The 10,291-nt window shown below is 46.4% G+C and overlaps 1 protein-coding gene and 1 pseudogene across 2 annotated transcripts; both read left to right on the top strand.

Annotated features, from left to right (window-relative positions):
• Positions 1-435: 435 nt before the first annotated feature.
• On the top strand, positions 436-3,375 carry LOC306652114 (monocarboxylate transporter 14-like; the record flags this gene model as incomplete). The annotated part of the gene is given in 4 exon segments (XM_079125171.1): positions 436-746; positions 1,130-1,437; positions 1,634-2,319; positions 2,321-3,375. Coding segments are annotated over 4 exon segments (1,893 nt in total). The 3' UTR covers positions 2,909-3,375.
• On the top strand, positions 3,019-9,791 carry LOC306652113 (inhibitor of growth protein 1-like; annotated as a pseudogene). Its single transcript has 3 exons — positions 3,019-3,067; positions 3,762-3,858; positions 9,016-9,791. The product of its transcript is annotated as an inhibitor of growth protein 1-like (transcript).
• The last annotated feature ends 500 nt before the right edge of the window (positions 9,792-10,291 follow it).

Below are 10,291 nucleotides of genomic sequence, written 5' to 3'. Positions count from 1 at the left end.
ACAGTGCACATAAGTCATACCAAAAGAAAAATGAGGATGAGGCTACCTGAGAAATATCTGCACTTTCTTTGCAATTTCTCTATAAAGATAAAACTACTCAAAAATCAATCCTTGATCCTTTGGGGCTAAGAATTTTGCAGGTCCTGCCCTTCTCTTCGCTGTGCAAACTGCTACATTTTGAGCCCTAGACTTAGGTAAGGGTCCAACTGACCCTCGTGTCCTATCCTAGAGGAATGGAAGATACTTCTCACGTGCGTTCTGGATGAGAATAATGGGCTTTTCCTTGGGTTACACATGAGCAGAGCCATCAGCGAACCTCAGCCATAAGCGATAAAATTCAACCGGCCACAAGAGTGTGCCTGTGAGGTGACTGCAGATTTTTTTTTTTTTTTCCCCTTGCCAAACCAGAATTAGCCGGTACAGGAATGAACCAGCATGTGGAGATTTGAAATTGCACCGATTGAAAGGAAGCTCAGGTTAGGCAAGGACGCCTCCAGATGCACCCTTTTTAAAGCCACCCGGATTGAAGCATTGAGCCTTCAGCTCCGCAAAACGTTCACCTGGCCGGGCAGCCGGCGGCGGAGGAGCCCGGGAGCCCCGCACCGAGCGCTCGGAGCCGGGCGGAGAGCCGAGCGCGGCACCCGCATCTCCAGGATGGTAGGCGACATTGCAGCACAGCTGCACACCCAGCCGCTTAGGGGGCTCAGAGCGGAGCGGCAAGTTCGGGGGTCGGCGCCCGGAACCGAGTGAAAGTGCAAGCCTGGCGGGCGGCGCGCGACACGTGTTTTGGACAACAGCAAGCACAAAGGGCTGATTGCATCTGCCCGTCTTGTACCCCTGGTGCAGAGCTCACATTGACCGTGATCACCTCTCCGTGTCTTCAGAGAGCCCTGGGCGGCAGACTGGCCTGTGTAGATCTACCATCCTCGTTCAACAAGCACACTTCTCTGATGTTGTGTGTGAGAGGTGTTTCCAGATTGGTTCGTTTGGTTTTCGCCTTAAGTTTAATGCAGTTGAATCTTGAAAGAAGAGCAGAAGAGAACCGAGCTGGCTAGGAGAGGAGCCTGTTCCCAGGACAGGGAAGGAGAGACGTCCCGCCCTGCTGCTGAGGAGACTGCTGTGTGGACAGCTGCAAGTGCTTCAGGGCAGAGGGCAGAGAGCAAAGGAAATCTTGGAAAACGTACACAAGTCATGAAGATATTGGATATGATTTTGAAGAGGATCCCAAGGACAAGAAGACAATGAAGCCCCACCCAAACATTGATGGCGGGTGGGCTTGGATGATGGTCCTTTCCTCCTTCTTTGTGCACATCCTGGTCATGGGCTCCCAGATTGCCCTGGGTGTCCCCAACGTGGAGTGGCTGGAGGAGTTCCACCAGAGCCGCGGCCTGACAGCGTGGGTCAGCTCCCTGAGCATGGGCATCACCCTGATCGTCGGTATGCCATGTAGACCCTTTAAGTACACTGAAATTGTTTTACCAGCATCCCTGCGTCTCCAGAGTGTTTCCATCTTCCCACATTGAAACTCTGGTGGTTCAGCTCCCCAGCTCCCCATGCCCCCTCCCAGCCCCTGGCCACTGCCATTTTCTCTCTCTTGACAACACTAGGAATTTGACTCTTCCAGGCACTTCAGGACCGTTCATCGGCTTGTTCATTAACACCTGTGGGTGCCGTCTGACTGCGACCCTCGGCGGGCTGGTGAACTCCCTGGGCTGGGTGTTGAGCGCCTACGCCGCAAACGTGCATTATCTTTTTATTACTTTTGGAGTGACAGCTGGCCTTGGCAGTGGGATGGCCTACCTGCCGGCAGTGGTCATGGTGGGAAGGTATTTTCAGAAGAGACGAGCCCTGGCCCAGGGCCTCAGCACCACAGGGACAGGATTTGGTGCATTCCTGATCACCGTGCTGCTGAAGTACCTGTGTGCTGAGTACGGATGGCGCAACGCCATGTTCATCCAAGGTGCTGTGTCCTTGAACCTGTGTGTTTGTGGGGCGCTCATGAGGCCCCTCTCTCCTGGGAAAGGCACCACCCTGCCAGGAGGGAAAGAGGCCCGGGTCCTGCCAGCCTGCTCTACAGAGTCTGTGAAGTCAGCTGGACCACTGGGCAGAGCAGAAGAAAAAGACGGCGGGCCCGGGAATGAAGAGACCCTCTGTGACCTTCAAGCCCAGGAGCGCCAAGGTCAGGCCTGGCACAGGAAGAGCGTGTGCGCCCTCCGGGTTCTGAAGACCATGAGCCAGCTCACCGTGCGCGTCCGGAAGGGCTTCGGGGACTGGTACTCGGGTTACTTCGGGGCGTCCTCACTCTTTACTAATCGAATAGTTCGTAGCCTTCCTTCTCTGGGCTTTGTTCGTGTACAGCAGCTTTGTCATTCCTTTCATCCACCTGCCAGAAATAGTCAATTTGTATAATTTATCAGAGCAAAACGATGCTTTCCCTCTGACGTCGATCATAGCAATAGTCCACATCTTTGGAAAAGTGATCCTGGGCGTGGTGGCCGACCTGCCCTGCATCAGCGTCTGGAACGTCTTCCTCCTGGCCAATTTCACCCTCGTCCTTAGCATTTTTATTCTGCCATCAATGCACACGTACGCCGGCCTGGCTGTCATCTGCGCGCTCATCGGGTTTTCCAGTGGTTTTTTCTCCCTGATGCCCGTGGTGACCGAGGACCTGGTAGGCATCGAACACCTGGCCAATGCCTACGGCATCATCATCTGTGCTAATGGCATCTCTGCCTTGCTGGGACCGCCGTTTGCAGGGTGGATCTTCGACATCACGCAAAAATATGATTTTTCCTTCTACATATGTGGTTTGCTTTACATGGTAGGAATACTCTCCTTACTCATCCAATCATGCATTCAAATTATAGAACGATCCAGAAGAAAATACATAGATGGTGCACATGTTTAGCGTCACGTGACTTCAGGCCAGATTTCATTTGTGGTACTCTCGCCTACCTCGCTTGGCTGCTGTGAGGAGCTGTGACCGCGTGGGGAGGAGCTTGGTAAATGCCATCGTCAATGCTTTCTGCCAGCAGCACTGCCTCTGCTGGGGAGGCATTGCCGGAAGGTATTAAGGACCTTAGAGAAGACGTGTTTACAGCTTATCAAACAATAGGTACAAATGCCCTCATAAAGCTACTCTCTCTCCTCATTCACTAGGACTAGGGTTCTAGATACAAACACAGGGAATAAAGGCTTGCCAACTCATCTACTTCTTTGTAAGGCGAAACTCAAGTATCTGTATGCTTCTAGAAAGTGTATGGATAAGTGGGTTTCAAGCACAAGAATACGACTGGATTCAGATATTAATTATAGGGAGTTATCGATCACCAGTAGAATGCAAAGATAGCCTCCAATCTCAAAGGTAATACAATTTAGTACAATTAAAGAAACATGGTTTATATTTTTACAAAAAGAATTCTACAGTGAGGAAGTGTGATCTATAAATCTTCCCGTAAGAGGCGGCATTTGCCACCAGTTCTAATTCAGTTATTCAGTATTGAGACGAGTTGAGCGGTAGGCCGGATCCCGAGGCAGCCTCAACAAGCAGCTGCCGCCAGTGATTTCCTCAGCGGAAGCCTCACTAGCACACAACCATCCAACCAAGGGCTACATTCAAGCACTTTATTCACATCCTGGCCGGTCTTAGATTATGAGCATGACCCAAGGCCTTGAACACCTTTTTCTGAGTTTCTCTTGCCCAACAAATAGAGAACTAATTGCTAATTGACATATAATGCTGGTGATTTAATCACTTGTAGAGCATGCTGCTGAATCCAGAACTCCGGGCTGTCAAGTCGTGAGGGCGGACAGAACGCCCTTGGTCTGGATGATGGTGCACCTGACGCTGGAGCGGTGGTGACCAGGAGCCATCCCCGGGCCTCTGGCTGATCTGTAGATCAGTCACTTGCCTGAGCTGGGCACAGTTTTAAAAATAATTCTTTCATTGGTCTCATACACAAGATGACTGTGATTTATGACATAAAATAACGCCCTCCTTTATCTGAGATGTCTATTTTTCTAAGCCAAACCTTTTTCAGACTGCAGAATGTTTCTTCCAAGAATCATTTTGAAATTTCTGGCTGCCTTACTTGTTTACACATACCTTTAAACTATTGAAATTTCTACTTCTGGGGCTGGGGTGTAGCTCATAGGTAGAGTGCTTGCCTAGCAAGTACAAGGCCCTAGGTTTGATCCCCAGCACTACGGACCATAAATAAATAAATTTCTACTTGCAATTTGCTCATCACACAAAATCAGCCCTTTAATATCATTGGCAGTGTCTTGAGTCATAGTTGTCTAAAATGAATAACAGCCCATTTTCAATTATCCTTGGTAATTAGAAACAGCAATGCTATTACAGTTCAAATCACAGAATACTGCCCCATGCCTAATTAGCAGCAGTTGCCACTGTACTCCAAGCCCCTCCAAGCCGTTCAGTGATCAAATGGACAAGTTTCCTTTTGTTCCATCTCCGTTATTGCCTACTCTGATGTCAAGTGGGAGGCTTGTGGACTGAAAAGAGCACCAAATAACAGGGATAATAAAAGGCAGCTAGTAGAAATAAAAGCATGGCTGATAGACACACTTGATATTACCTCCAATGATTTGAGAATTGCCTGTGAATTATTATAGATAATAATTTGCATGTCAAACTCCATTTGGTTTAGCACAATGACTTAGTTGTTATTACAGCTCTGGCTGCTGTTACAAAAGCCTGCCCTCTCTGTTTTGATTCAGTAATCTTAAAAGTTGAGGCAATGCTATATATCTGTATTTACCATAAAATTAGGATAACTAGATTGAAAACATGCTGTGTGTTCTAAAAACTACATTACTTCATTACTTGCATTTTCTGACAACACCAAGTGAACAAGAGGCAGTGTTAAATCTTCTGAATGGTTCTATAGCCCACACGTCAGGACGCTCACACTTTGGGTGGTGCATTGTAAGTGTGAACTTTTTAATCCACTGACCCAACTGTAATTACTCCAAGTTAGACCTGCTCACATTCAGTTTGTACACTCATTTGTTGACTGACTGTATTTATGATCTACCAAATCAGCAGATGTTCCCATTTTACAAAACTGGAGTAAGACCTGCTTGCAATATTCATGTTGACATTGGAATATTAATATCAAGAATTACAGCAAATCTTTCCTGTTCAAGTTACTATACACAGTTCTTTGAAGACACTATAAAGAGTTAATTGTATGTTCATATCATGTGCTTTATAGTTTTCTCTTCACATGCCCAAGTGACTTTCATTTACATATAACTAAATAAAATTTGTCCTCTTTAAAAAAAAAAAATCAATCCTTAAGACATCATTATAAGTTTTCAAACACTTGGTTTTCTATACAATTTTAATTGCTGATAACAGAATGAATCCAAATAGTATTTACTATGAATCCAAAAAGTATTTTAACAGAAAATTAAACCATTTAATCTCATATATAATTCAAGATAGTGCCACTTTTACAGATTTAATGTTGAAATAAAAACAAGCATAGGTCAATTTATATATTTATGCAGTCACGAGGTACTAGATGTGGCTTCTAAAAGCTTGACCACTTGCACTAGAGGAAAAAATAACATTTTAGAGACTACTTCAACTCATGACTGAACTGCCTCAACAGAGGGACTTTTATTGTGACTGGGTTACTTATGTCAAAGAATCCTTGGCCTTTTTTATTTCTATTCATACTCTTTAGCAGTAATAAATTCAAATTGTCATTTGACAAATAGTCAAAGAGAAGAAAATGATAAACAGTATTGGCAACCACAGTGGATGATGTCTCGTAAGCAGAACAGGTTAGAAGGACACCAGAGTCCACCACCTACACGATGCTCTGCAGGAAGTGCAGAAACTGGGGAAACATAGTCCATGGATGATCTTAGATGCTGCTATGTTTTGGAAAATTACTTGTCCTTTTAGAAATCACAAACCATTATTGGGAGGCCCAAACTCTTGAATGGCTCCAAATTAAGATGAACTTCTAAGTGATTTTATTATCACTCCATCTGGTCATAAAATTTATGATAACTGAAAGGTCTAGGGGCTGGGGATGCAGTTCTACAGAAGAGCACTTGTCTAGCATGCAGGAGGCCCTGAGTTCAACGTCCAGTACCACAAAAGAAAAAAAAAAAAACAAAAAGAACCATGTCATATTTACATAATCAAGCACAAAATGAATAATCACTTTTTCTAGCAAAATGTGTTAGATCTGAAAGAGAGGACACTATCAAAATAAAAATATTCTCCTCAGACTGGATTGTACAGCTAGACTATCATGAACAGTGGTGCATCATCATAAATCATGTTCATATTAAGCATACACCAAAACAAAAAAGTCTTTACTGACTGTTGACAAGGGAAAATGGACATGGTTTAGCTTAGGAAAGGACACATTAGAAGCATATAATATATCAAATCCTCCAGGACAAGCCAGGCCCTTTGACACCAAGTGCTGTTACACCAGCACTTGGCAGGCTTAGGAAGGGGGATGAATATTTGGGACCCACCTGGACATTTAGGCAAGACCCTGTCTCAAAATAAAATATTTAAATGGCTGGGGTTATATATAGCTCAGTGCTTGCCTAGGACATGCTACAATGGTCACTTTGTTCAATTCGCACTGCCAAAACATGGGTGCAGACCAAACATTTGATCATAGAACAGGGCCAAAGTCATTATTCCAACCTCCCAAAATGATCAAATTAATTTGCACTAAGTTCAGCTTATAATATAATATGTCAAACCACTGCTTCTACTAATTCAAATTTCATGACCTTTTAAATATAATAAAAATTGTATGTACTTTGTTAGTAAATTCAACAAATATGAGAGGTATACATGACTTTGATCTAAAAGTCATAGGGGCACTGGTATTATGATAAAACCTAGTCATGGCACTTCCTGTGACAATAGGCTCACCCCCTTAATGGCAAGGAATAAGAGAAAAACTTTCTGATGAATGTACAACTTTAGGAAGTCAAACAGATACACTTTCTAAGTATGAAAATTAGAAAAGAAAATGATTTTCAAAAGATTTTTTTTAAATATATTGGACATACAAAAAGTAAATGCTGACTTGTCCCTTAAATAATATAATGATTTGAGTCCTGGGGAAATTTTATATAGAGTGGTTTTAAATACCATGCCATATAATAGCTGACATTAAATATATCACCATTCTGCTTCTATCTTCTAAAATGTATTTGAAAATTTTTCTTAGAATAAAGTCATCTGAATTAGGAAGATTTATTGTGGTATGTGTGTATGTATGTGTGTGTGTGTGTGTGTGTGTGTGCGCGCTCCTGAGATCCAAGCCAGTGTTTCTCACATGCTAAGTAAGTGTTCTGCCACAGTAATATGCACAGAGTTGACCCACCGTAAGCTGCCTTCTGGTAATGCCCCAAGATGCTCTGCCCTGACCCACCCCAATCCCCCAAACCACCTGCCCTGACCCACCACTCCTTGCCCTGACCCACTACTCCTTGCCTTGCCCCACCCTGCCCTGCCCTGCCCTGACCTGCTTGGAAGGTGGCCTGACACAAGGGCGGCAACCTTGTCAAGAGAGGATGCATCACCTATAGCAGTCACTGCCACAGAATGGGTTGAGCACGTGTAATCCCTGTACTCCCCTCCATCTTTGCCCAGCCCCTGAGGTCTCCCTGTCCTGGGTCCCTGACTTCCAGGGCCAGACACCTGAGGTTGGTCTCATGTTGAGCTTCTGCCGCCCAAAGACACACCAACCCGAGTCCCTGCCCAAGGTGGAGGCCTTACCTGAAGGCGGCCTGACATAAGGGAGTCAGCCTTCCCCAAGGGCAGTGTCCTGACCCAGGGCAGCGAGAGGTGGCCTTCCCCTAGGGCAGTGGTGTTACTGAGGCAGCCTTACCTGAGGGTGGTAGTAGGTTGTGTTACTCAGGGGCGGCCTTACTCAAGGGAGGTTTTCCCCAAGTACAGGGTGTCCACCTGACCCAGGGGAAGGGCTGTGACCTTCTCCGAGGGAAGGGCAGTGGTCCAACTAACTCAGAGGCACATGGTGCAGCCAATGTCTCCACCAGCTCTGAACATGGGACACAATGCCAACACCTCCAGGATGGAGTGGGCAAGTCCAGGCATGTGCCATGCATCCACCTATCCAGCCCATGCACCATCTGAGAACTGGGCATGAGCAAAACACACCTGCGGCCTGGGCACACCTCCGTGTGGCTCTGCCCACTGTGGACTCACCCTGTCTGAGTCCCAAACCATATGAGATCTGCTTTGGGGACCAAAGGCGCCCACGGGAAGGAGATACCACAAGAGCTAAGTGCTGCTTCCAGCCCTCCTGTCCTTGTTTGGGCACTGGTGAGCACGCAAAGTGGCTCAGTCCGGTGAGAGTCACTGTGGAGGTCCTGGGGATGCAGATGCCTCCCCATCCCTGCTGCGCCCCAGTAACGGGGCCTTCTGGTGCCAGGTGTATTCAGTTCCTGGGTCGGGGATAATGACTCACAGGGTGAGTTTCAGGAGGCGTTTTTGGAGGGTGCTCGCTAAAGGGTCTGACGTGCTCAGGGCTTTCCCATGATGGGGACATTTTAAAGTGTCCACTTAGGGGATAAGTGCAGCTCTGCCCGCCAGGCTGGGCCCTCCTACTCTGGTGTGGCAGCGAGGGGCCCTTGACTCTTGACCCTCAACCTTCTCTCTGGGGTGGGCACTACTAGGACCTGCCTGCCTACACCTGCACCATACCAGACCAGTGAGGGTTCATCTGGGAGCCTCCTTTACCCTGCACAGTGCCCGACAAGTGGGGCTCATCTGGGATCCCCTCCTCCATGGCCCGCTAGTACATGCTGGGTACTGTGGCCTGGGCAGGTGCCACTGCTGGCCAGATGGGTGGGGTTCCTGGGAGAGCCAGGGTTCTTGGGAGAGCAAGAGATCTGCATTTTGCAGATTTAATTTTATGGGGAGGGATGCAGAAAGCAAAGAGCCTCACAGAGTGGAGGGGTTTCACTCTGAACCATACTGAGTCATGCCAACAGGAAGCAGATCCACCTGGCAAATTATGTGGAGGATTACCTGGCCTCCATTGACTCTCTGCCTTTACACCTGAAGAGAAATGTCTCAGTGATGTGGGAGTTTGAAGTAAAAAGCCAAGAAATCCTGAAAGAACAGGATGAGCATTATGAGAAATTGAAATGAGAGACAGATGGTGTCTAAAAATTTCGAGTGCTGTGCTGCATCCAGAGAGCCCTAATTCGGAGCCAGGAGCTGGACGATGAGAAGATTCAAATCCTAAGTCAGATGGTGGAACTGGCAGAGAGCCAGACCAGAGAAGTGGAAAGTCATGTGGAACTCTTGGAGACACCTCAAGAGATCAAGGACACCACTAGTAACAGCTGCAAAGCTGGCCAAGAGAAGGCAAAGAACAAGGCAATTGCACAGGCTGAAAAGTCAAATTACAAGGGTACCCTGTGGCCACTCAACAATGTGAATCAAGTGATGAATGTATCTAATAATAATCATGACCATGATGATGTCACCTCAGGAACACCCAAGGACAAGAACACAAATACCTCAAAGAACAGGATTCATGACCAAAGCACAGAAGGAAGCAAACCCTGCAAACCTTCCCAGTGATGAAAATGAGCCCACATACTGTCTATGCAATCAGGTGACCTATGGAGAAATGTTATCTTGTGGAAATAGCAAGTGCCTCCACCAGATGGTTCTACCTCTCCTACTTGGAACTCAGTCACAAACCACAGGACAAGTGGTACTGTACCGTGTGCAAGGGCAGAAATGAGAAAATGATGGGCAAAGCATTGCAGAAGTCCAAAAAAAAAAAAAAAGCCTATAAGAAGTAGTTTATGGACATTCTCTAGTAGAACAGAATCAGTCCATGTGTGTATTGCATTGCTGCCTATGTTGATGTGTGTGAATTGTCAAATGTATATTTTCAAGAAATGTTAGAAAAGGTGCAGTTCCCTTCTTTGGGAGGGCAGTGATTCTCTCGGCCTTTCATTCTCACTGGTCACATGTGTGAGATGACAGTGTGCTCTGGATCAACATTTTAGGAACTACAAAATATAGGTTTGAATTAAACACTTTTTAGAAAAGGTGTCCACATACCTTCCTGAAGTTCTGCCCCCCATGTTAATGGTAGGCAGTTCCTGAGCTGAGCCTCTCATCTCAGGTTCCTGAATATGGACCTTCAGCTCCCTGAGACCTTGACCTGACTGGGGGATGGAACTTTGAACAGTCAATGAGTGCATCACACTTGACAAACTGAAGATGCTGTGCACT

This window comes from Sciurus vulgaris, assembly GCF_902686455.1.
Source record: "Sciurus vulgaris genome assembly, contig: HiC_scaffold_629_arrow_ctg1, whole genome shotgun sequence".
NCBI lineage: Eukaryota > Metazoa > Chordata > Mammalia > Rodentia > Sciuridae > Sciurus > Sciurus vulgaris.
The sequence above is the reverse complement of the archived record's forward strand: the minus strand, read 5'-3'. Positions and strand labels throughout refer to the sequence as shown.